Here is a 27242-nt window from a genome sequence, read left to right on the forward strand (position 1 = left end):
TTCTATCCTTGCTGTTTAACGCTCTCTAGGTTTCTAAGTTCGGATTCTGAACAGTGAGAACTGCTTGGCCAACATGATGTTTCTACACCAGGTCACAGGATGCTGGCCAGTTTTACATGGGGATTAGTTAACTTGGGTCAAGTGCGGCTGAGGATGAGCAAGATAGTCAAGTTTCTTGAGAACTGTTGTAGGTCGGTATTTTGAAACTTAGCCTGTGCTACTTAAAAAATTCTCTCAAATAAGATCTGCTTTCATTTTTCTTCATTTGTATGTTTTTATTAACGATATTGCAGGGACACCGGGGTGGCTCAGCTGGTTAAGTATCAGACTAGACTTTGGCTCAGGTAATGATCTCACAGTTTGTCAGATCAAGCCCCACAGTGGGCTCCGTGCTTGGGATTCTCTCTCTCTCTCTCTCTCTCTCTTTCTCTCCCCATCTCCCGCATGTTCTCTCTCTCTCTCCCAAAATAAACTTAAAAAAAAAAAAGAATTATAAAGAAGATATTGCCATTCTTCTTATCACCTAGATTGGAAGTCTAAAAAATTTTAAATAGATTTAATTTTGTTGGAAAAGTAATGCACACAGAGTAAAATATTTGGAATATAAAAGGGTATACACACTGGAAGTTGTCTCCTTTCTACCAAAGATTCTCAAAGCCCTCCTAGAGGCCAACACAAGCGAACAGTTTTTGAAGTATTTTTTGCAAAGTTCTATGTTCAAGCATTTTATCCACATTCTATTTTACATAAAAGTAAATAAATACCATAAATACAATGCCTACCTTGTCTCATTTAGTAAGTACATCTTGGGGCCTATTCCACATAAAAATATAAAGATTATTTTTTTCATATTTTGAATCGCTTCAAAAAACTTAATTATGTGTATGTGATTTTGTTTTTTAACTAGTCCCTTTTGGTATGAAGGTATATTGTTTCCACTTTTACTACAAATAGGGTTGCAATAAGTATATATGTTTGTATACAGCTGTAAATATTATCTATAAATTTTTCAGCCAAAGCATGCATAACGTTTCCATTTTTATACATTTATGGACAAATTGCCTCTCATCATCTGTGCATGAAAGTTTCCATTTGCCCATACCATGCATAGCCCTGTGTACTGTGAACCTTTCTGATCTCTTCTAATTTGGTAATTTCAGTCATTTGTAATTCTACCTTCTTTCTTGTTCACTAAGTCAGTCAGTCATCTAGTTCTCTGAGTTCTTTGTCTCTCTCAATTCCAATTCCATCTGTGTCTTTTTTTTTCCTTAATTTTTATTTTAGAGAGAGTGAGAAAGAGCAGGGGAGAGAGAGGCAGAGGTTGGGGGAAGAGAGAGAGAGGGTGAGAGAGAAAATTCCAAGCAGACTCTACATTCAGCGTGGATCCCCACTTGAGGCTTGATCCCATGACCCTGGGGTCATGACCTGAGCCGAAATCAAGAGTCAGTGCTCAACCAACTGAGCCACCCAGGCGCCCCATCCATGTCTTTGTAATTGAAGTACTATGACCTTAGTTACAGCTTTTGTTGCTTCATGTATTGGCTCCTAATACCTCATTTCATTCTTTCCACTTATTAAGTCATGATTTATCTAAAAAGTGCCAGATTGCTATTTTCCTAATTCTACTTCTATTCTCAAAATCCTTTGGTGACTTCCACTGACAATATGAAGTGCGCATCATTCTCCAGGCATTCAACATCCTCCAGAATCCAATCCCTATCCACTTTAGCGCCTTCACACATATATAAAAATTCTGCTACAAACTTCTGTTTTACTGTCTTCATGCTTTTTGTTTCATCACTTCTCTTACGTGGAAGCTCTTCTTTCCGTTCAAATCCAATTTCACATATCCTTCAAGGATAGGACCACTGCATCGTGATAACCAATTCACAATTGTCTCTTCTCAGAACTGTTAAACGACTCAACATCTGTATCACTCATTTGGTATCACTCATGGTATAACTAACCGCTTATTGTTTTTCCTCCAGGCTATGCAGTCTAAGAAGCCATCCCTAAAAACACTGATGTATCTTGCATATGCGTGCGCACACACACACACACACACACACACACACACAGCATAATCTCTCATATTTACAACCCTTCATATTTTGAGGTAGACAAGAAATATCTGTAGATTGAAACATGACTAAGTATGTTAAAATGAGGAAGGTACTGCCAAGCCCTTGCAAAAGAGTTTAAATACATAGAGGTACATTTGTTCTCCCTAACCTACATCAGATGCCACAGGTAGCTGCTAAGAACTCAAAAAACACACAGTGTTACAGGAAAGAGAGAGAAGCATGCCAGTTAAGAGGAAAAGTAAAAAAATTGCAAAAACACTAGTCAAAATAGACTCAGTAACTCAAAACAAGTAACACTTCCCATCAGACTGTCCCTAGACCGTTAGACAACTTGTCTAGCATATAGTCTTTATAAATCACCCTCTGGTTTGTACATTCTTTTGATATATCAAAAGTAGAAGTACTCTTGATCATCTGCCCATTTCTTTGCTGAGAGTCTAATTTCTTTTCCAGTTCTGGAGGAAAAGGGGTACCTACAGCAAGCTATCTTAGTAGGTGATCAAGTCCAGATCCTGACCTTTCCATCCAGTGAAATGGAGTCTCAGTAACTGATTAAAGTAAAATACTCCAGACCCTTGTTTCAGATAAAGCTTACCTTAGAAACTGAACTGTTCCTCTAAGTGAATTTTTAAATATGGAACAAACCTGTATCATTTTACACTGGATATATATATATATTATATATATATATAAATATATATATTATATATTTAAATATAAATATAAATATAATATATAATAATATATAATAATTTATAATATAATATAAATATAAATATATATAAATATATATAATGTAAAATGTATATTTTTATATGTAAATGCATAGTTAGAGATTTAGAAAGGCACACCTGCAAGTGCCTATTTCTGAGAGGAGGAGTGGATTAGTACACACTAATTGTATTATTAAAAAAATTTTTTTTATCTGCGACTCATACCTATTCTCTTGAAGGAGTTTATTCCATAGTAGTTCTAAACATTCATCTGGGAAAAGGGGGCTATCACTTATATTTTCTATTTAACCAAATTCCTTGACCAAGCAGTGTATCTGTAAAAAATGCTTGTGGGTATAAGTGACCAAAAAAAAAGTCTATGAATAAAATCCTTCACTTCTGTCACATTACCACATGTTTACCTTCCTTAGAGGAAATATAACCGTTGTACTGAAAACAAGATTTGCGTTCTAGTTTTGGCTCTGCTAAGAATATGCTGAGGGAACTTAGGCGAATCACTTTCTTTGTAAAATGGTTAATTAGACTAGGACGGATATTCTGATCACTAGATTTACAAAGATGTATAAAGATTTATACAATCCATTCAATGGAGAAAAATCTATTACTCATTTTGGAAGGGCTGCGAATCTAAGCGCTAGACAAATTCCCTTTCATTCAGCAATCACAACCCCCAACACAAGCGTGTTGGATGCACTCCAACTAGGAGCTCACTCGTCAGGGTTTGGACGGATTTGCAAAAAAGCAAAAGTCCTTTCACTCAAGAAACGTTTCCTTTTTCTTGACCGTAGCCATTCCCCAAAGTGCCAATGTCTAATTGCCGTCAATAGTCACCAAACCACTAGTAAGATGAAGACATACCTGCTGTGAACGTGGAGGTGACACAACTACAGTTCCCAGCATGCCTCTCTATCCCACCGCCGCCCTCTCCCGCCCCCGCTCCTGGACTCCCGCGGGTCGGGACTTGTAGTCCTAGCCCACAGTTGTGGGCGGCGCAGAAGCGCTCTAGAACGATGCTTTTCCCACTAGCAGGCCGTGAGCCCGCAAGTTCCAACTAAAATCTTACTCGACTGACTAGGATTTACTCTGCTCAGAGGCGGACTCCCTCCTTCCAGACCTCCTCAGACCTACTAGCAGGCGGGGCGGAACCACGCCCCGGAAGTAGAGTCAAGTAGCCCAGCCGACAGCTAAAAGCCTTCCAGCCACTCCGAGAGGGGCTAGCACCGGCAGGGCGGGCTTGGGAGAGTAGCCCGGAGGCGGGGTGGGCGGGGTGGGGTGGGGTGAAATCGGCGCGTCCTAGCGCCTTGGGCGGAGCTACGGCGCGGGGCCGCGCGTCTGGGTGGCGGCGGGGCCGCGCCCGTGGGGAGAGGCGGCTGCGGGTGCTGGTGGAGGTGGGGGGGGGGAGGAGGAACCGGGAAGGGGGGGGCAGGGAGAGCGGAGAGCCGTGTTCCTGAGGCGGTGGCGGCGTCTCCCAACGAAGGAGGAGGAGGGCGGGGAAGGAGGATGGAGCAAGCTGGGGGTTGGGGTTGGCGCTAGCCGCAGCGGCTCGCCTCGTACTGTGGGAGAGCGGCCGCTGCTCCTGGAAGTTGTGGGGTCGGGAACCGGGCCGGTGCTGCCGCTGCCGCCGCCTTAAGCGGTGAGGAGCCGAAAGGAGTGGCGAGGCTAGGCGGGGGTCGGGAGGGAGGGGAAGGGCCGGGAAAGCGAGCTGGGGAAGACTGAGCGAGCTCTGCGCCGGGCGGGCGGGCGGCGGGGGGGCCAGCCACCGCAGCCGGGGGGACGCGGGAGGATGGAGCAAGTGGAAATCCTGAGGAAATTTATCCAGAGGGTTCAGGCCATGAAGAGTCCGGACCACAATGGGGAGGACAACTTCGCCCGGGACTTCATGGTGAGTCCTTCTCCTTGCTGTCGCCTCCTTTCGCCGGCACCGGAGCCCACCACCGCCTCGCCCAGCCGGCCCGGGCAGCCAGCGCTTTGTGTGCAGCTGAGAGGAGAGGGGCGGAGTGGCGCGCACCAACTCCTTAGGGCCGGGTGGTCTCGAAGGCCGGCGGGAGGTGAGACCGCCTCCGCCCCTCGGCCGCCTTCCCTCCCATCCCGCTTTCGCGGCCCCCACCGCGGGCACCAGGGGCGCGAAAGGAGCGGCCCCGGCGGAGCCCGCACTCTGCACCGCCGCCGGCGACCACCTATTGTTTCTCGGGCCGGGAATCGAAGCCGAAGGAGGTGCAGACCCGGGGCGGGAGGGGGGGCTCGTCCCTCCACCCCCACTCCCTAACCAGCCTGCCCCTCCTGGGAGGGTCGAGGCAAGGTGTCTACCCTGGGTGGAGAGCAGATCGCAGCTGATGGAGGGACGGGGGTGTTGAGGTTGGCATTAACTCCTGGGGTCCTTTTGCTCAGGCTGGTCTCAGAAGTGGGCAAGGGAGGAGTTCTGCCGTTTTTTGGGTTCGCAGTTATTATTCCAAGGCTTGGGAAAGGATTGTCCGTAAGGAATCCCTTGGTTTGCCCAATTCCATCTACCCTCGTCCGGTCTCTTGTCTCTGGAGACCCAGGTTTGAGATGGGGTTGGGGTCATCGTGACTTTAGGTTGACGGGGTAAGTGTGTGTGTGTGTGTGTGTGTGTGTGTGTGTGTGTGTGTGTATGTGTAGGGGGTAAGTGTGTGTGTGTGTGGAGGGGGTGATTATCCTGAAGGAAGCCTACTTCGGACTCCCTAGGGGATATTGTCGAAGGCGGAGGGGATGTGACTATCACTTCCTATCCGGGGTGGGGGTGGGGAACTTGGGAACAATAGTCCTGGTGGGGCGGAGGCAACGAAACGGGCTGAAGCCCTGAACTGGGAGATAACCTTCTCAGCCTCCCCCCGCCCCCCTCTTTCCGCCCTCTGCTTGGTCTGGCTGGCTGGAGAGGAGGTTAAAAGTCTTGTTCGTGAAATTGCTCTAGATACATCACTTATTGAGGGGTCAGATACAAAGGCGTGGGACCAGAAGTCGACTTCCTACATTGTCCCTCCGGCCCCCCTTTTATTTTTCTGCTGGACAATGTTCCCTTTAGGGTTGTTTCTCGGCTTAGGAGGCGGTGGTTGCGGCTGCTGCTCCTACGGATATTGCGCAAGACTGGGGCGTTGGAAACTCTGGAGGTCTGGGGAATGGAAAAGGAAGTGGGACTTTGGGAAGAGGTTGCTCCTTAGCCTTGGCGGGGTTTGAGAATGGGAAATAAGCTAGGGAAAATTTTGCTCCTGGGCAAGATACAACTCCAAGAATAAGCACTTAACTCCGAAATTCTCGATTGTAAAAAGGATACACAGTTAATGTCTATAAAAATGAATGAGCAGCAAACGCTGGCTAGTTTTTGTTTCAAAGTACAGTTTAATTGTTTACAAGGTGCAGGTGATATGACTTTTAGTACTGAAATGCTTTTTCACATTTTAAAGCGACTCCAGTCTAGTAAAGCTTTAGCATTAAAATTGTTAACAGCTTATAAAATAGATCGTTGACCTTACTCAATATAATAATAATATTGTTGAGCTTTGTGATTCCCGCCTTCCTAGACCAATAATAGAGGATAGGAGTAAGATTTTGTTAGTATCTTTTCAGAACAGAAAAATATAAATAATCTATGACTTATTTTAAACATTTTCTGTTGATATTTAGCCTATGTATTTTTGAAAAATTAATTTTTGGTCGAAGTAAAGGTAAGGAACATTTTCTTGTCTTACATTGAGAATTTTGATTGTGTTCGTATCTTTTGGGTAGTGTCACCAATAATTGGATGGAGTCCCTTTTTTCTATATTTTTAGCAAAAATAGAAAATACTTACTTAAGATATTTTAAAAGTTTAAAATTAGTCTATTGCAGCCTTATTTTGGTTATGGAAGAAGAGGTGGTGTGGTCCTTGGTCACTTCTCCTTTGCATGCTAGTCATCTGGTTATCCCTGGGCACATCCTGTCAGGAAAGAGCATTGTTTGGTGATGAAGGCCATCAGGACAGGTGCCCAGTCTCTGAACTACAGGGGAAGTAGCCTTGGGGTTTGTGCTTTGGGGATGAGTCAGGGATTCCTATTGGAGATTTCATTTCTGAAGGACTAAATGAGTTTCTTTTTTTTCCATAATACCTAGGGATACTAGGTGAGTCTACATTCAAGATTTGATGACTAAGGCTATTCTTTTATAGTGCTTGCTTTTTTTATTCCATGACTTGATAAGCAATAGCTATAATTAAGACTGCTAGATTGTGCTTTTTCCCTTGGGTGGTATGCTGGTGGGAAACCATGCCCTTCTACCATGGAAAGAGAATAGAAAATCAGCTAATAATTTTAAGTGTTCTGTTATTCTTCAAATCTTATGTGGGCTAAAAATGCATTTTTAAATTTTAGCATTTTAGAACTGAGCCTTAGAGATAATCTAGCTGTTATAATCTTGTTCAAGTATAAAGTACTAATGTTCATTGTTTCAAATTTGGAAATTATAGACTAATTAATAATGCCTTACTCTTAGGAAGTGGGTGGACATCCAAAATGTTTTCTTTCCATTGTTGTATCCAGCCTACCTAGTCCCATCACTCAAAGGCTGTCTCTGTTTAATGCATCTGTGTGACCATACGATATATTCCATTTTACATATATATATTTTTTCCATTTTGTGTATATATATACATATATATAGTCCATTATATATATAAATATATATATGTATTTTAAATGTTTATTTATTTTGAGAGAGAGAGAGCACGCATACGCATGTGAGCAGGCGGAGGAGGGTAGAGAGGGAGACAGAGCGTCCCAAGCAGGCTCTGCATGGTCAGCAGTGAGCCTGTCGCAGGGCCTAACTTACAAACCGGGAGATCATGACCTGAGCTGAAGTCGGATGCTTAACCTACTGAGCCACCCAGGTGCCCCAATATCGTTGTTGTTGTTTTTTAACTTAACATTTTGATAAGTGTTTTTCACTTACAAAAGTCATTTTCAGTGGCTATATAATATATTTCACCTGGCAACCATTTTATAGCTTAACCATTTGCTTGTGGTTGAATGTTTAGGCCATTTATTTTCTGTTATTACAATGTCATAATTTTGGAATGAACACTTGTGTGTAAAGATTCCTTATTTTGGAGTATTGCATAAGATATATTCCAGTAGTGGAAGTACTAGGTAAAAGGATATAAACATTTAATACAGATCTATAAATAACCTTTTGAAGAAGTATCAATGTATACAACTGTCAGTAATGCATGAGTGTTCATTTAATTATCTTGCTCTTTGATAATTTGATGATCGGAAAATAGTATCTTGTTTTAATTTGAAAATTTTCCACCTGTCATTAACTATTCTTTGAGTTTTCTATTTTTGGCCTTGGTGTGTTGAGTCCTCCCCAGCCCAACCCTAGAAAGGAGAAAACTAAGATACTGAGATGGTGTAAACTGTAGTACCAAGATGATTACTTGCATGTTGAAGGTTAAACATCTGATTTGTGGCAGGTCCGGAACTTGGTTTCTCCTATCTTGACTGCAAGTCTTCTTTTTTATTAAAAAAAAATTTTTTTTTTAATGTTTATTTATTTTTGAGAGAGAGAGACAGACAGACAGAGTGTGAGTGGAGGAGGGGCAGATAGAGAGGGAGACACAGAATCCCAAGCAGGCTCCAGGCTCTGAGCTTTCAGCACAGAGCCTGATGCGGGGCTCGAACCCACAAACCGCGAAATCATGACCTGAGCTGAAGTGGGACGCTTAACTGACTGAGCCACCCAGGCGCCCCATTGACTATAAGTCTTCTTTGCAAGATGGCAGACAGTGATCATGACAAGTAAACAAACGTATAAGGTAGAGTGGTGTGCATTCGTGTTTGACAGACCTGGGTTTTACTCCCATCTCTTTCATTGGCTAGCTGTCTGACCATGAGCAGGCCACTTAAAATAGGATGACTGATCTTTTTTTTTTTTTTTTTTTTTTAACGTTTATTTATTTTTGAGACAGAGAGAGACAGAGCATGAACAGGGGAGGGGCAGAGAGAGAGGGAGACATAGAATCTGAAACAGGCTCCAGGCTCTGAGCGGTCAGCACAGAGCCCGACGCGGGGCTCCAACTCACGGACTGTGAGATCATGACCTGAGCCGAAGTCGGACGCTTAACTGACTGAGCCACCCAGGCGCCCCAGATGACTGATCTTTTAAAGAAGAAAAATGCTACTTCACAGGGCTGAGGTCTGGGACTGACGTTTAGGGTCATCATCTAACAAATTATTGTGCTAAGGTCTGTGTATTCTCATATGGCTAATTCATATAGTCAGTTACAGATAACTAGACATAGAAAGAAAGAAGTATCTGGGCTTTGTTTTCAATCATTTTCTTGTGCGTTTTAAAGCTTTGTAATGTCTAAAACATTAAAACAAGAAGTAGATTTCTTCTGATCAGGCTAAAGTTTATCTAATTTACATTACACAGTTGTATATGAAAAAAATCACAAAAGACACTTAAGCTACAAACAAATATGGCAGCTTCAGCTTAAAAGCCAGCTTTCTCTACATTTATGAAGGTGAAAACAAAAATATAATAAGTGAATTCAGTGGAGTATTTAAAATATAGAATGCAACAGAGGTGTGAATTCTAGTACTTTTTTGTGAAATATTGGGAGGAGAGGATTTAAGGACATTTTTCTGAGGCTGAACTGGGTATAATAGCAAGCCATCCTATATTAATATGCTATTTAAAATAACTTTGATGTTTTAAACTAATCTGAACTTAATTTATCAAAGATACCCAAGAACTACCATAGAAGTTATTTATTTCAGGGGATTTATTATATAAAACCATTTGTTCTACAAGTGGTAATCCTGACAGAACTGCTCAAAATGACCAGCCTATTTGCTTTGTTATGATTAAATAATTGTTATACGGTTTTTATTTTACTATGGTAACATTAGTGACTTTATAAGTTATTTTAAGTAGGAAAGAACTTAACATTTTTCATCTCTATTATATACTAAACACTGCGCCAGATACTTTACACCCTTTCTTACTAACTCAACAGTTAATGAGGTAGATATAACCTGTATTTTACACATGAGGAAGCATACTCTGAGAGTTAAGTATCTTGCTTGACTTCAAAACCTCTGTTCTATTTGTGTATATAGGTATGTATGTAATCTCTATACATACATACATATATACAGCACAGGTGTAGACCCCAAGATCAAGAGTCACATTCTCCTCCAACTGAGCCAGCCAGGTACCCCCAAACCTCTGTTCTTTTTGTTCTGTTTCTCCAGGATACATCTGAGGTCTCTTAGGACCTAGCTGGGACTAGGCTAGTGGTGGAGGGAGGGCACATCACCATGCAAAAGGATGGAAGTTTTAAAGTGGAACATGTTTAGGGAAGTGGTAAATAATCTGCCATAATTTATGGAAACCAATTTGACAATAAGTTATATTTTAAAAAAAGGAAAAGATAATCTGCTATAACTAATGCAGCAGTTCACATCTTTTGATCTCAAGAGTCCTTTACATTCTTAAAAATTACTGAAGGCCCCCAAAAAGCTTTTGTTTATTTATTATACTACAAATTAAAACATATTTTAAAAAATAGTACACTTTAAGATAATGATAATAAACTCATTCCATATTAACTATGTGATAGATAATTATTCAGAACAAAAGGTAGTGAGAAACAGCATTATTTGTATATTTTGCAAATTTCTACGTCTGGCTTAATAGAAGCCCCTCCCCTGCTTCACTCATACCATTGCAATGTTACATTTCACATAGCATCACATGTCATGTACTCTAGAAAACTCTACTGTATACTCCTCAGAGAATGAAACTGATTTTTAAAAATTATTGTGCGAAAGTCTGTGCGTTATCATATTTATAGGTGAGGAAACATGACTTAATATTATTAGGAAAAGAGTTTTAACTTCATGGACTCTGAAATGATCTGGGGGTGGGCTGTCCCTGAACCATACTTTGAGAACCAATGAGGTAATGCATGGTAAGGACTAATAACGATGCTGAGTAAGTTAGGTAGGGGTTAGATTGTGAAAGTTCTTATATCTATGCTATAATTTATTCTGTAGTTCAATGATAATAATTTTGAACAGTTCTACACTAAACTCACATGGATAGTGGGCAGGTGTTAAGAAAATACACATAGTAGCTGAGCATTCTAGCAGTGTTTCCTCCACCTTCAACCACTCACCCCCACCCTCTGGCTCTAGCCTGCTTTAGTATGAGCCTTCATTTCTGTCATTCAGATAGGTGCTAGTAGAAAAGCTAAGAATCACTACTGTTGGTCTCTGGAGAGCCACTTCATGCTTTAAGAAGGGTAAGCAGTGATTGGGCTCCTTGGTGGCTCAGTCTGCTAAGCGTCCTACTTAGGCTCATGTCATGTTCTCACATTAGTGAGTTGAGGCTCACATCAGGCTGTCTGCTGCCAGCACAAAACCCACTTCAGATCCTGTGACCCTCTCTCTTCCCCTGTCTCTGCCCCTCCCCTTCTCATTCTCTCTCTCTCTCTCTCTCTCTAAAGAAAAAAAAAAAAAGAGGAAGCAGTTATTTGACAGATTTGTGTTGTAGAAAGTTGATTCTGATGGCAGTATTAAGGGTGGAATTAGTGATGGAGGAGAACATTTTGGAAGCTGTTGAAATATAAGAAGACTAAGACAGTAGAAAGAGTATAAAAAGGATCTGATAAGGATTAAGAAAGAAGATTTAACACTTCACTAGATGTGGGTAGTAAAGGAGAAAGAAATATTTGCAGTATGACTCCAAGGTTCCTGGTTTGGTATACTATCACCCAATAGAAGATATCATTTGGTAGGGTTAGGAGTATGGGAGGAGAAACAGGTAGAGGGGATCAAGCAGAAGACGGTTGGAGGAGATTTCAAGGTAGGGGAGAATTTAGTTTTAAATGTGTTAAACTGAGGTGCGTGAAACATTGAGTAGAAATGTAGGGCTCAAGAGAGCTGACAGGATGGAGTTAAAATTTTGAAACTTGTCATATAAGCATGTAAGAGGTAGTTGCAAGTATGGGAGCAAATGAGTGTGTTCAGATAAACATATAAAGTGACCAGTTTTAGGTTGGAAAGCAACAGCATTTAAAGAGCAGTCCGAAAAACAATGAGTAAGTAAGTAAATAAATAAATAAATAAATAGCAGTCCGAAAAGGAGGTTAGTGACTGTTCCTGAGAAGGTATGCTCGGAAAGAAGCGAAGAGAACCCAGAAGCTGTCAGAAAAGTCTGGGAGAGTTTCAGGAAAGGAGTAGTTAGCAAAATCAAACACTTCTAGGAGGACTGGTAAGGTAAGGTTGAGAAAGTACCCATTTTGTTTGCCAAATAGGAGTGATTTGGTCACCACAAATAGCAGCTTGGGGTGGAACATAGGAAGAATCTAGATTATAGTTGAGGAGAAAATAGGTAAAATGAGTATAAATTTTTTTTCCTTTTTCTTTTTTAAATGTTTATTTTTGAGAGAGAGAGAGTGAGTGCGGGAGGGACAGAGAGAGAGCGAGAATCTCAAGCAGGTTCCATGCTGTTAGTGCAGAGCCCGATGTGGGGCTCGAACTCACGAATTGTGAGATCATAACCTGAGCTGAAACCAAAAGTTGGACACTTAACCAACTGAGGCCACCCAGGCGCCCCAAGTATAAATTCTTAACATTTACTCTAACATTCTGAAAGCAGACAGTAGAAACTAGAGGAAGACAGATTGAAGGGGAACTCCCCTTCCACATTCTGCCTTTTTTTTTTTTTTTTTAGATAAGATAGATGCGGTATTTTTCATGTTTTTTAACTATCTGTATGCCCTCTTTTGTGAAATGATTGCTGTTTAAATATGATTTTCTTTTTTTTTTTTTTTTGAGAAAGAGAAACAGAGTGCGAGCGGGGGAAGGGCAGAGAGAGAGGGAGACATAGAAGCTGAAGCAGGCTCCAGCTGTCAGCACAGAGCCCGATGTGGGGCTCAAACTCATGGACCACAAGATCATGACCTGAGCCGAAGTCAGATGCTCAACCAACAGCCACCCAGGTGCCCCTAAATACGATTTTAAAAGACAGATAATGAGAACTTGTCTTTTGGTTAAATGAGACCTCTGAAGTTTTTTATTTAAAGTTTGGATTTGAAATGTTAGAAAACAGGAGGGGAGAAAAGACTGAAAGCCTGGAAGGTCTCATGCTGCACAGCCAAAATATGTATACACATTTTCATTGTTTGTTAAATTGTTTAATACCATGGCTTGTAGGTGTTTTAAAAATCAGTAACAGCTTTATGGAGAGATACTTCACCTACAATAAAATTTATCCATTTAAGCTGTGTAATTTAATAGTTTTTAGTATATTCACAAAAATGTGCAGTCATCATTACAATCAATTTTTATCACCCCCAGAAGACACCCCCCCCCCTCCATTAGCAGTCATTCTTCATCCCTTACCTCCCCGCTAGCCCCAGGCAACTGCTAATCTACCTGCTGTCTCCATGGATTTGCCTCTCCTGGACATTTCATGTAAATGGAATCATACAATATGTGATGTTTTGTGGCGAAGTCCTTTGACTTAATATATATAATGTTTTCAAGGTTCATCTATGTGTTGTAGGACTCAGAAATACTTCATTTCTTTTTATGACTGAATAATATTCCATTTTATGGATATACTACACTTTGTTTATCCATTCATCCGTTGATAGACATTTGAGTTGTTTCCACTTTTTGAAATCTTTTCTTTATATAACAATAGATAAAATATATTTTATGAATAAACATTTATGTACAAATTTTTGTTAGGATATATGTTTTCCTTTATCTTGGGTATATACTTAGGAATAGAATTAAAGGGTGATATGGTAACTGTTGAACATTTTGAGGAACTGCTAGATTGTTATACAAAGCTGCTGTACATTTTACATTCCTACCAATTTCTCTACATCTTCACCAACACTTGTTATTGTCTGTCTTTTTGATTATAGCCATCCTTGTGGGTGTGAAGTAGGTTATCTTGTAGCTTGTAGGTTTTTAAAATATCTTAGTAAGTTTATATAACTGGTGCTGTATGTATGTCTAACGTGTCTTTCAAAGCTAGAGTGATAGGAAGTATTTTCCACGTTTTTCCATTTGAGCTAATTTTAGGGTTTTCCCATCGCAATTGGTTCAGTTTCTTATTCAGCCTTTGATGGGTATGTAGCCAAACACACTTGTATTCTAACTTTGCAAGTGGAAGTAAACTTTTAAGTAACTCTCCTGATATGGCTCACTGGAGACAGCATCCTATTACAAGTGTTAAATTCGCAAGAATGTTTGATTGTCCGTATTTACTTTTAGAATACCGTTAGCTTTTTTCCCTTCAATATTTGACATTTAGTTTGGAAAAGGTTTGACAGTTTGAAACTGAAAGTAAGACCTTAACATTTAGACAGGTTAAATTTTTTTGTTCATGTGTTAAACACTTCTGTGTTTCTATAGCACTCAGTTCATTAGATTCATAAACATTTACATTTCTGACTTCCCGGACTGAAAGCCTCCAGGGCTAGCGACTTAATTATCTGTGTATCCTTCTTGCCTAATATAGTACTTGGCACTTAATAGGCATTAGTGGCCATTGCATGAGCAGAAATTGTAGTGAGCTTAAAATTCTGAGATGGAGAGGGGTGCCTGGGTAGCTCAGTCCACTGAGTGTTTGACTTACGGCTCAGGTCATCATCACGGTTTGGATATCCAAGCACCACATTGGGCTCACTGCTATAGGCATAGATACTGCTTTGGATCCTCTGTCCTCTTCTTTCTGCTCCCCACCCCTTAAAAATAAATAAACATTAAAAAAAATTGTAAGAGATTTATTCTTCAAGTGGATTCTTCAAATGGTCCGAAGAGCTTGTCTCTTAGATGAGCTTGAGAACTGCTTTTCCCCTTTATATGCATAAAGATGTACTTATACAACTGTGGTTGTATTTCATTATCCACTGAAAAAGAAAATATGAGACAAAGTACTAGACTGAATTCAAGAAAACATTTAGATAAATAGGATTTTATTAATTGTAATATCTTCTGCCTAAATATGAAAAATAGAACGGTACATATTTTTTTCTGGATGCTGTCTGATATACATAAGGATTCAGGGAAACACTTAATGTATCTCCCATCCCATGAATCATACTTTGGGGACACTATCTTAGAATATTAATTTTAATAAAATATCTACGTTTAACTTTTGATTTTAGATTTCATTAATAAAATCTACATACCATGTCACTGGCGTTTCTGCAAAAATAATATCCTTGTAACTTGTGGGTGATTTAAGAGTGATTACAGCAATAGCTGTTCTCTTCTTGCCTCTAGTTTCTTGCCTCATCCAATCCATTCTGCATATTGTACTCACTTTCCTAAAATACCATTTTCAAGTGTTGGCATCTGTGGAATAATAGAAAGCATGCTGATTATAAAATCAGGATGTGTGAATTTTAGTCCCAGTGTTGCTACTTAGTTCTGTTTACTAATACATTTATGTAGGACCATATTGGAAACATGTTTTTATTTTTGTTATCAAAACACGTAAGTTCAAAAACAAATCAAAGCTCCCTTTGATCACCATTAAAATTATTAGAATTTTGGATGCCTATGCCAAATTGAAGCATCAGATCAAAGCTGTGCTTATTTTCAAACTGTAATTATATGCTGTCTTCCCAGTTTCCCTTTCTCCTGTCCTCCCAGTTTTGTAACTTTTGCCCCAGTTTAATATCACAAGGCAAGAGGATAAAGTCTGTACTTCTTAACTTGGCATTCCAGAGCCTTTTAAATATAGTTTTACATTACCTTGGCAGTATTAAACTCCTGTATTCTGTAGTATGTATCCTCTTCCCTCTAGAATAAGCCATTTCTTGTCCTTGAGCGTACCCACTGAATGAATGAAATCTTATCTGTGGTTGTACTATTAAATTAAACATACTTTTTCCATTTCTTAGCAAACTTTCCTTATAGGCCAGTACTCTGAAGGTCAAAACACTAAAAATTTAGAATGGCTTTACCATGTTCACCCCGAACTCAGAAACAAAAATTAATTCTCATTTTCTGGGATAAATATTTTAGCTCAGTTTATCTAAAGTATTCTCCATTGTAAATTTATCTCATTGTAATGATATCTCCACTGTAAAATTCAATTTTTAATGTCATGGAAAAAAGCCTTGCATTAAATTTGAGTTCAAGACTCGTTTAAAGCAAGCCCAGTGATATGCAGTTATTCTAACCCTTAAGACCCTAAGTCTCATCCAAATAGTTGAATTTTTCTCCCAACATTTTGTATTTCCTGTCATATATTTACATTTTAGATTCTTTAGAGTCTAAAAAATTTTTTAGATTCATGCAGTCATACCTTGACAATTACTTCCTTTCCTCTGAAATACACAAAAGTCTTGTTTCCATTTGTAAAATATTATAGTGTCTATGAATTGGCTTATGGCAGATATAAGTAGTTTGTCCCTTGGTTTTTCCTGGAGAATGTGGAACGTGGATCATGTTAATCTCAGAGGCTTTGGGATGTTTACTAATATCTACATTTCCTTTAATAACTGTTCTTATATGTACTCTGCATTTGAAAAGCTATTTAACAACATTGAGTAGCTACCCTGGTAGACTCTGGAGGAATGCAAAAATGTGTCCCTATCATCCTTCTATGGTTCTTGCCATCCACCATTCATACAAAAGATATTCCTTAAGTGCCCACTATGCCTAAGCACTGTGTTTACAATTACCAGTTGAAAATAGGACATTTTCCTCAAGAAGTTTACCAACTGTGGATAGACTTGTGAGAACAGCAGAAAGTTTTCCTGGGGGTGTTGGATGAGCTTCAGGAGGCCTGTGAACTTTTTCAAGTTGTACATAATATTTTGTGTGTAAGTTTGTTATTGGGGAGGTGGTAGAGAAAGTTCATAGCTCATAGATTCTCAAGGGTCTTGGGTTCCAAAAACCTTAATACCTCCAGACTAGTAGAAAGACAACAAGGTTTGGAGCCACACAGGAATTTTTATCTTGGCTGTGCTATGATTATGAGCAGGTTATCTAGGGAAATTGTGGATATAATACCTACCTGATTGACCAAGATAAAGATAATATGTATGTAAAGCTACTAGCATACTATGTAGAGAGTACTCAATAGTAATTCAAGATGTCATATTATTCTAATGGAAGTGTGTTTAAGATTTAAACCTACGAGGCAGGCGAGCCTAAATCTGCTTGTTTGTCAGGTAGACTAGCATAAAAGGCATTTCAGAGATAGAAAACTAACAGCGCTTGCAGACACACAGAGATAAGAACTGTGGGTTTGAGATGAGAGGAACAGAGTGGCTGGCAAAGGATAAAATAAGAAAAGCCTGTATACTGAAATAATAGGAGGGTATTCCCACAGCGAGAACAACTTAAATGCGGAGTACGAAATGAATATGAAGTTGGCCTTTGCATTCTTGAATGTTTTGGTGAGGAGTATTTTGATGTCTTATTATTATGGCATAGTTGTTTACCCTTACAATGTATTATTTGGTTAGTATGAAAAATCTTTTTAAAACTGAGTTTCAACCACATGGTCAGTATTCTCAAATCTGGTAATTTTACTTTATCCCAGATAGATAAAATAGTACCCTGTTTATATGATTCTTAGATGTTTAGATCAGTATTTTTCGCTGGCTTCTGTTAAAAGTGCCCTGTAAAAAAATTACACTAAAAAGTCTGTAGGACCTAGGCATGTCATTTATAGTGGCTGGCCTCTTGCTTAGTTTGGATTTTTTTTTTTAACAAATTTGAGTTTTGCATAAAATAACTCTCGAGTTTTTGAGACTACATATTTGGGACCAGAACCAAAGAAAGAAAGGAAAATAGTTCTAGATTCCATAATACAAAACAGTAAAGAATAGCTTTTCTGGATACCTTCTTCCCACATTATACACAACGGGTTTACTCATAAGTTATAGACATTAAACCTGTTTAGAAATTTAGAAATTAAAGAACTTCATACAGATTTTGCCATTAGAAGTTGGCAGAGCTGAATTTGTCCCCAGTTATCAAAGCAGATGCTTTTTCTATGACATGATGTTGCTTTGGCCAACAATTGCATTCTTACTATTTACGGGAAAAGTCAATAAAAAAAAAGCGGGGCATGAGAAATACAGAAAAATTCTTTGTTGGGGCGCCTAGGCAGTTCAATTGGTTGAGCGTCCAACTTTGGCTCAGGTCATGACCTTGCAGTTCATGAGTTTGGACCCCAATTGACGTTTGGGCTTGCTGCTGTCAGCTCAGAGCCTGCTTTGGATCCTCTGTCCTTCTCTTTCTGTCTCTCCCCCACTTGCGGGTACGCGCATGCACTCTCTCTCTCTCTCTCTCTCTCTCTCTCTCTCTCTCTCTCTGTGTCTCTCTCTCAAAAAATAAATAAACATTAAAAAAAAATAATTAAAAAAAATTCTTTGTTGGTGTGCCTGAGTGACTCAGTCGGTTAAGCGTCCGACTTTGGCTCAGGTCATGGTCATGCTGTTCGTGAGTCCGAACCCCAGGTCTGGCTCCTTGCTGACAGCTCAGAGACTGGAGCCTGCTTCAGTGTGTCTCCCTCTCTCCCTGCCCCTTCCCTGCTCACAGTCTGTCTGTCTCTCTCAAAGATAAATAAACATTAAAAAAAAAAAAATTCTTTGCCGGTATAGATTTTTATTTGCAGCCTACTTCCCAACTAGCTTAAGTGAAAAAAAAAAAAAAAAAAAGATTATTGCAACAGAATACTGCCGTTGAGCTACTTGAAGCACAGGAACCAAGGAATGGAGAGCGATCTATAAAGCTAGGCACTTCTCTTCTTCCTTTTCTCTTCATAGCCCCTCTATGATTTATTAGTTTCTCTGTCTCTAGATGACTGGATACTTGGCTTTGCTTCTTTGCACCTGCTTTACTGTTCTCTTTGTGCAGTTTGGCTTTCACTGTTTGGGACTGCATAGTCTGAATAAAGACAATCCTTTTGGTGTTTAATCTCTCTCATTCACTTTATTTCAGTTTGGGGTAAGAGATCAGAATGACTATAATTGCTATATCTCCTTTTTACATTACTTAAAGAGTCATTCAGCTTGCCAGTGACATGAGTATTGTGTGAGTTGAACAAGGTGTGGAGCTTGTTCATACATATGGAAGGGAAAGGACTTTTCCTATGGAAAGAGAGTGATAGTTCACTAACAAGGCAGGTAGTGCAAAGAGTAGTAAAAAAATCCTTGAAGCAAAACTGAAAAAAAAATATTAACTATTAAGGTTTCAGCCCCAAATAAACCCTACCCACTTTGCTTCAGAGAAGGGAAAAAGAAAGATAAAGAGTTGTTATGTCTTGAGGGGCACTGGGTGGCTCAATTGGTTAAACGTCCAACTTATAGTTTCAACTCAGGTTATGATCTCCTGGTCCGTGAGTTTGAGCCCCATGTTGGGCTCTGTGCTAACAGCATGGAGCCTGCTTGAGATTCTCTCACTCTCTCTGCTTATCCCTCACACGCACTCTCTCTTAAATAAACTTAAAAAAAAAAAAGTCATTATGACTTGAGATAACATTCTTTTGGCTCTGGTAGAGTGTTATTTTGCATATAACAATACATATTAAAAGGCAAATTTTTGTGTGTGTGAAAACTATAAAATTAAAGTAGTCTGTATGCTGCATGTTTATGGTATCTAAAATTTAAATTGTAATTTCTCAGAGTTCAAATATTAGAACCAGAACATTACCTTTTTGCAAGCAAATATTATTCTAAAGATCTATTTTATTGAAGCATTGTGTCTGGTCATTCTTTGTTCACTCCCTGAATATATATCTGAAATATAGCATTATCTGAAAGACTAATATATTTTCTTCACAACAGATTTCTCATCAATAAAATAAATCTATAGTACCTTTAGTCCTGAGTCATCTAAAAATTAAGTACTGTGATGTATTGCCTGGTTGTCACTCTTCCTGTCCTCTGTATCTGTCTGCTTTTGCGCCTCTGCTACCTTTTGTCTAGTTTTCTTTATCTACTTTGTCCATTGACCTGTTTGTGTTTAAGATTTGTTAATGTGTGTTGGAAATGGGTGTTAGAAATAGATTCGGATGTACTGTGTAATTGAGAAATTTCCTGTAATTTATGCCCAGTGTCTGTAATTCTTTACCTTTTTTAAAAAGTAAGCTCTACTCTCAACATGGGGCTTGAACTCACAACCCCAAGATCAAGAGTCACATGCTCTACTGACTGAGCCACTGAGGCACCGCTGTAATTCTTTTCTTTTAATACTGTAAATAGATTATACATAAATGCCAAGGAAGAACATAGAGTAGATGGATATCAGTAATAGGATTCTCAACTGAAATAACTGGGTATGTCCAAGTATTTATCGTTAAACCTACTCACTGGCATTATTATATGTTTAAAATTTTTTTCTTATTTAATTTATAATATGGATAGCAGAAGATTATTAAAGTAAGAGAAATATGGTTTTAATGCTTAATATATGCTTTGGTCTTTTATGGAAAAGTAAAGAGGATGGGTACCTGGGTGCCTCAGCTGGTTGGGCCTCCAACTTCAGCTCAGGTCATGATCTCATAGTTGGTGAGTTCGAGGCCACCTTGGTTCTATGCTGACAACCCAGAGTCTAGACCCTGCTTTGGATTCTGTGTCTCCCTCTCTATCTGCCCCTTCCCTGCTTGTACTTTCTCTCAAATATAAATAAATAAACTTTAAAAAAAAGTTTAATAATTCAAAAACTTGAAACAAAAATTTTTATTTGTGAAAATCAACATTCATAGGAACTATTATTTCCTTTCTTGATTGAGTAGTCAGGCAGGCATTGGCTAGGTTCACTTCCTCAGCCTCTTATTTGTTCCTTTAACCCCCATTGTAATTTGATTTCAAGGTCTACCATTTTGCTGAAATTGCATTTACTATGGTTGCCCCAGATCTTCTGGACACATCTAGTACATCCTTTATAGTAATGTGTATCTTTGTTGATGCCTCTTTAGCATTCAGCACTGTTGACTGTCTTTTTTTCTTTTCTTTCCTTTTTCTTTTCTTTAATTTTCTTCTCTTTTCTTTAACTTCCTTGCCTTGCCTTGCCTTGCCTTTCCTTTCCTTTCCTTTCCTTTCCTTTCCTTTCCTTTCCTTTCCTTTCCTTTCCTTTCCTTTCCTTTTTTAAGTCCTTGCCTTGATGTTGAAGCATCATTTATACCTACCTCTTTAGTCTCTGTCTCTAATAGTGGCTCAGATGCAACATACTTTTCTGTTTTTTACCCTGGTATGTCCTAAGGGAAATATAATGGAATACTTGAATATTTAGAAATCTTACTAATCTTGTAAAACTGACTATAGTGACATGGATTATTCTAATGTTGGTAAAGAGTCTCAAAGAATAATAAAATACTAATATTTTCTCATACTCTACAATCTTTTTTTTAATCTTCTTAAAAAAAGTTTATTTATTTTGAAAGAGAGTGTGCATGACTGCAAGGAGGCAGGGGAGAGGCAGAGAGCGAGAATCCCAAGCAGGCTCTGCACTGTCAGCATGGAGCCTGATGTGGGGCTTGAACTTAGAAATCATGAGGTCATGACCTGAGCCAAAATCAAGAGTCAGATGCTTAACCAAATGAGCCACCCAGATACCCCCATACTCTACATTCTTGTGATGACTAGCAAATTATTTTTATTTTTGGAAAATGCAACTTAATCTAAACTAGAAGTATAGGACGAATATTTAACCAATACATTTAATTTTCTGTTACTACTTTATTATATGTCAGTTTTTATATTGGTTGCAAACCATATATTGTTTATGCCATATCTAATACTATGCCATATCTAAGTATATTCCAGAATTATCATATCACTTATTTTTCTTGTTAAAGAAGGGTTAGAAAATTTTATTAAAAAAAGAAAAAATTTTATTTTAAAATAGACTGTAGATTGAATATATATATAAATTGTCACTCTTTTATCTTTAAGATATGTTGTAACTAGAAGAGGGAAGAAAAGTAATCTTTCATACTAGTAGGAGGGAATTTAATCATAGGAGGTTAAGGAAGGAATGAGTAGATGTCAAGACAGAAAGGACCAGACAAAAGTAGCATATCTTTATGATATATTTGATTTTAGCAATTTGAGTGCCTGGTGTTGTTATATTGGGTATTCCAGCAGTGGTAGATCACAAGTTTTATCTGGATTAAACTTAGCCATTTTTACTGTATGTAATTTTGAGTACATTACTTAAACTACTCTGAATCTGAGTTTCCTTATCCACAAAACAGGAGTATTTTGCAGTGTGAGAATTAGTTGAAATGTGAATAATATGTGTTAGATGTTATTCTAAATAAATGATAGTTAGGAATGAAAAGTGATAAATGGCATTGAGAAGTAAAATAAATGTGAAAGAAAAAGGCAACCCCTTGCTCTTTTTCTCTTTTGGACTCTCTTGGATGATAGAGAAAAAAATAATGTGTATCATGTAATTATCTGAAGATATCATTGATAGTAACCGGAGTTTTGATTTTATCCTCTAAGCCAGTGATGTCTAAACTTTTTATTTTTATGTATGTATGTATGTATGTATGTATGTATGTATTTATTTATTTATGGTGCAAAAAGGTTATTTTATTAAAGCATGGGGACAGGGCCCATGGGCAGAAAGAGCTGCCTAAACTTGAGTTTTAAAATTTTTAGGTGTGCACCTTCTTGATATAGTTTCATTAACTTATAATTTTATACATTACTTATACAACTGTGTAAAATTTATTATTGTAAAATACATATTAAAAATTAGGATGAGATGAAGCCTAAACAAATAATATATGTAAATTTAAAAAATATTTACTAATGACAAAGTATAATTTTTAGTAAAATTATAATACTTTGTAAAAATCTTGATTTTAACACTTTGTGATATAGTGATTTGAAAGACTAGCTCTGAATATAATGGCTTCCCTGGATTGAAAAGATACCTGGGTGCCTGGGTGGCTTAGTCGGTTAAGCATACTGCTTTTGGTTTCAGCTCAGGTCATGATCTCATGGTTTCATGAGTTCAAGCCCCATATGAGGCTCTGCTCTGTCAACTGGGAGCCTGCTTGAAATTCTCTCTCTCCCTCTCTGCCCTTCCACCACTTGTACTGTCTCTGTCTCTTTCAAAATAAATAAATAAACTTAAAAAAAAAAAAAAAAAAGATACCTGACAAGGATACATAGATCCAAATGGTTTATTAAATCATCATGCTTATTATTTTTTTTATTTTTAATGTTTATTTATTTTGGGGGGGGAGCATTGGCAGGGGAAGGGCAGAGAGAGAATCTCAAGCAGCCTCCATGTTGTTAACACAGGCCTGATGTAGGGCTCGAACCCACAAACCATGAGATCATGACCTAAGCCAAAATCAAGAGTCAGATGCTCACCCAACTGAGCCACCCAGGCGTCCCTCATCATGCTTATTTTTATTTATTCATTTAATAATTATTGAATGCCTACTGTTACCAGGTATTATCCTAGACCCTGAAGACTACAACTCCTCATTGAACATACATTCTATTGGTAAGAGAAAATAACATCGTACACAAGTAAATATAACTAGGTCAGATATTAAGTGCTACAGAGGCCAGTAAACAGTAAGGAGGAAAAAAAGTAGAGTATATCAGTTATCTGTTATCACAATAATGTTGTATATCAACCACAAAACCTTAGTGGCATATAATAATATTCTTGGGGCACCTGGGTGGCTCAGTTGGCTGAGCATCTGACTGTTGATTTTGGCTCAGGTCATGATCCCAGGGTCCTGGGATAGAGTCCTGCATTGGGCTCCATGCTGAGCATGGAGCCTGCCTAAGACTCCCTCACTCCCCTCCCTGCTCTTCCCTCCTACTTGCGTGCATGCTCGCGCACACACACACACTCTCTCTCAAAAAAAAAAAAAAATACGTGTATATATGTGTGTGTGTGTATATATACGTACATATATATACATATATATACATATATATGTACGTATATATACATATTTTACATGCCATTGGTTTGTCAGCTAAGCAATTTTGCTGCTCTTGTCTGAGTTCATTCGTATTTCTGAGGGTTGGCTGGCTGTCAGCACACCTAGCCTGGCTGTGGCTGGGATGACTAGGATTGCTTGGCACTGTACTATATGTTTCTTATTCCCCAGTAGGCTATCGGCTGTGGCACGTGGCTGTTGCAGAGGTGCAGCTGAGGGGGAAAGTACGCAAGTTAGAACTGGCACACTGTAACTTCCATCACATTCTGTTGACCAAAGCCAGTTACAATACCATTTCCACCTCAGAGGGTGGGGGAATAGATTCTATCTTGTAGGTCAAAAGAACTGCAAAGTCAAATGTGGGTTTAAAATATGGAAGGATGAAAAATAGGCTTTGAATAGGATCAATCTACCATTATCACAGGTATAGGAGATACTATTAAAAAAGGTGGTGAAGACATTGAACCAAAACTTGAAATGAGGTTATCTGCGAGGAGAACATTCCAGGTAGAGCATTAAAGGTCCCATGGACCTAAGTTAAGAGTGTTGAAGGAATTCTGTGTTTGAGCAGAATAGGTGACAGAGAAGTAGATTTGTGGTAGGGTTGGAAGTTACGGCTGACTAGGTTCTTGTAGGTCATTGTAAGAATGGCTTTTACTCAGGGCACCTGGGTGGCTCAGTTGATTAAGCATACGACTCTTGGTTTCATCTCAGGTCATGATCTCATAGTTGGTGAGTTTGAGCCCTGCATCAGACTCTGTGCTGACAGATTATCTCCTTCACTCTCTGCCCCTTTCCTGCTTGCACTTTCTTTCTCTCTCTCTCAAAATAAATAAATAAACATAAAAAAAAAAAAAGAAGAAGAATGGCTTTTACTCTAAGTAAGATGAGAACCTTACTCTTGGGTTTTACTCTTAGGTGTTATGTTAACTTTAACAGGATCATGTGGCTGCTGTATGGAGAATAAAATGTAGAAGAGTAAGGACAGAAGGAGAGACCACTTAAAGCTTTCCACTAGTTGAAGCAGAAGGGCCTGAAGACAATGAAAAGGGATAAATTCAGAAGGCATTCTGAGGTTGCATTCACAAGACTTGGTCATATTGGAAGGTGAGGAAGAACTCATCTAAGCCAACTTGGACACTAAGTGATAGTAATGAGATAGGGAATACAGGACGAAAGATGAATCTGAAGAGTTGGTTCAGTGGTAGATGTACTGAGTTTAGGTCTCAGGTCAGTGTCATGGTTGGCCCTCTAGATTGTAATTTTTTGTGTGTGTATGGGTTGATTGTGGAACTCATGGAAGAAGATGAGATTTCTGAGGTAAAGAATATATACTGAGAGGGGTGCCTGGGTGACTCCGTTGGTTAAGTGTCTGCCTTTGCCCCAGGTCATGATCTCAGAGTTTGTGAGTTCGAACCTTGTGTTGGTCTCTGCTGTCCGCGCAGAGCCCACCATCCCCCCCCTCCACTCCTCCCCCCACTCACGCTCTCTCTCTCTCTCTCTCAAAACACACACACACACATTACACACAGAAAGAGAGAGAGAGAGAGAGAGAGAGAGAAAATAAAGAGAAAGGAATACAGAATGTTAGAGACACTTAAGTGCCTGTTTGAGGTTGATAAACTCTCAGTGCTTGCTAGAGTTAGGAGCAGAACCTGGAAGGTGGTGTAGAGGCCAAATGGATTGAGGATTTTCAAAGAGAATTTGAATTTAAACCTGGATTTGGTGATTAGGAGTCCTGGGTTACCTTGTCAAAAGCACTGAGAAGAAGGTGTGACAGATTTGCGTTAAAAACTTTTTTTCTTTTTTTTTTGAGAAATGGAAGATATTAAGGGAGTTTTAGGCAGTTGTTAATAGGAAAGAATAGATTTTATTTTATTTTTCAAAGCAGTGGGAGAATTGCCCTGTTTGTGAAATCCCATCATACATAGGAGTTGTCCTGAAAGGTAAACCTCCTATAGTCATTTCAGGGAAAAAAACTGGGGAAGGGAGTGATTACAAGTCAAAAAGCTAATCTGTTGATTTTGTTTATTTTCTCTCCTCATTTAACCCTGGATCCCTTCTTCCGTTTCTATCCTCTGTGCTGCCACTGTTGTGCTGCTGTTTACATGGCATTCTATCACAAAAGCAAATGGTCTTCCATTGCAACCAGAGCTGGCTTAAAGCCCAGAGATTATGGAATCCAGAAAATGATTTTAAAGCCCTACAAATGTTGAGGTGGTGCCAGTTTGTGCTTAATGAACTCTCATACTTCTCACTACAACCAAACGAGCAAGATATTATGTCCATTTTGTAGACGAGGAAACAGATGGCCAACGTTGTCCTTCAGCATGGTAAGAGCAGTGGGAGAAGTAGACCTCAAATAGTAGGTAATGCCATGCAGAAGTTTCCTCTTTTAAGGTGCATCAGTGTATATGATATGGCAGAAAACTGTTGATGAAATAAACAGGGTTTGACAAAGTAAAGGTTTTCTCCTTGTTTGCTCCCATAGCACTTCGCATCTATCTCGATTATAATTCACCATATGATATTGCAGTTATATATTTATTTTCTGTTTCTATTACTAGGTTGTAAGGACTTCAGTGACCAGAGATCCAGAATCAGAGATTCTGAGATCCAGTGGCCTGAGTCTGTCTTGTCTTTATACTTTGGTACCTAGCCAATGGCTGTATGATAGGTGCTTGGTAAATCTTGTTAGATAAATTAGTCATTACAATATACTTACAAAGTATGTTTATCAGATAACACAATGACGTGTGTGTGTGTGTGTATATATATATATATGTATATATATACATATATATACATATATATGTATATATATATAATGCTATATGTCTTGTTTATATGATAAACTCTGCAGTAAATGTCACTAGGTCCTTTACATTGGATCCTCAGACTAATCCAAGTCCTATTTTTACAGATGAGGAATCTGAACTTGCCCAAGGTCACATGGGTAGTGAGTGGAAGCACTATTCCAACTATAAAACTTATGCTATTCACTATTATGTTTTATTGCCTCTTTCAGTGTAGTCATGGATGGCACCAGCAGCATGATCATCCATCCCTAATTTGAGAAAGTGACTGGCAGAACTTTTGAAATAAGTGTTTGCCTGACACCTAGAATTTGTTAACATATCTGCTGGCTGTCAACTATTTGTTGACATTCTTCACCTTAAATACACTTGAATGTGGATTAAACATGTTAGTGTCCCATGTCTCTTACCATGGAATTCTTTTTTAAGTTTATTAATTTATTTTGAGAGAGGGAGAGAGAGAATCCCAAGTAGGTTCTGTACCACCAGCGCCAAGCCTGACATGGGGCTTGATATGTGAACCATGAGATCATGACCTGAGCTAAAATCAAGAGCCAGATGCTTAACTGATTGATCCACCTAGGTGTGCCACATGTGAACCATTTTTAAAAATTTTTAATTAATTTTTTTAATTTACATCCAAGTTA

The 27242-nt window shown here is 38.9% G+C and overlaps 1 protein-coding gene across 3 annotated transcripts in view; it reads left to right on the plus strand.

The window, feature by feature from the left end:
• Window positions 1–4231: 4231 nt before the first annotated feature.
• Window positions 4232–27242, plus strand: part of PTPN12 (protein tyrosine phosphatase non-receptor type 12) — a 102476-nt gene continuing 79465 nt past the window's right edge. Inside the window, exon 1 of one of the 3 annotated variants that reach the window (XM_042965125.1) lies at window positions 4232–4700. In XM_042965125.1, the coding sequence (XP_042821059.1) occupies window positions 4602–4700 (99 nt within the window). In that variant the 5' untranslated portion in view covers window positions 4232–4601. The remainder of the gene's footprint in view (window positions 4701–27242) is intronic. The other 2 variants (XM_042965114.1, XM_042965110.1) reach the window with 2 other exon arrangements.

The sequence above is a fragment of the Panthera tigris genome, chromosome A2 (genome assembly GCF_018350195.1).
Source record: "Panthera tigris isolate Pti1 chromosome A2, P.tigris_Pti1_mat1.1, whole genome shotgun sequence".
Classification (NCBI taxonomy): Eukaryota; Metazoa; Chordata; class Mammalia; order Carnivora; family Felidae; genus Panthera; species Panthera tigris.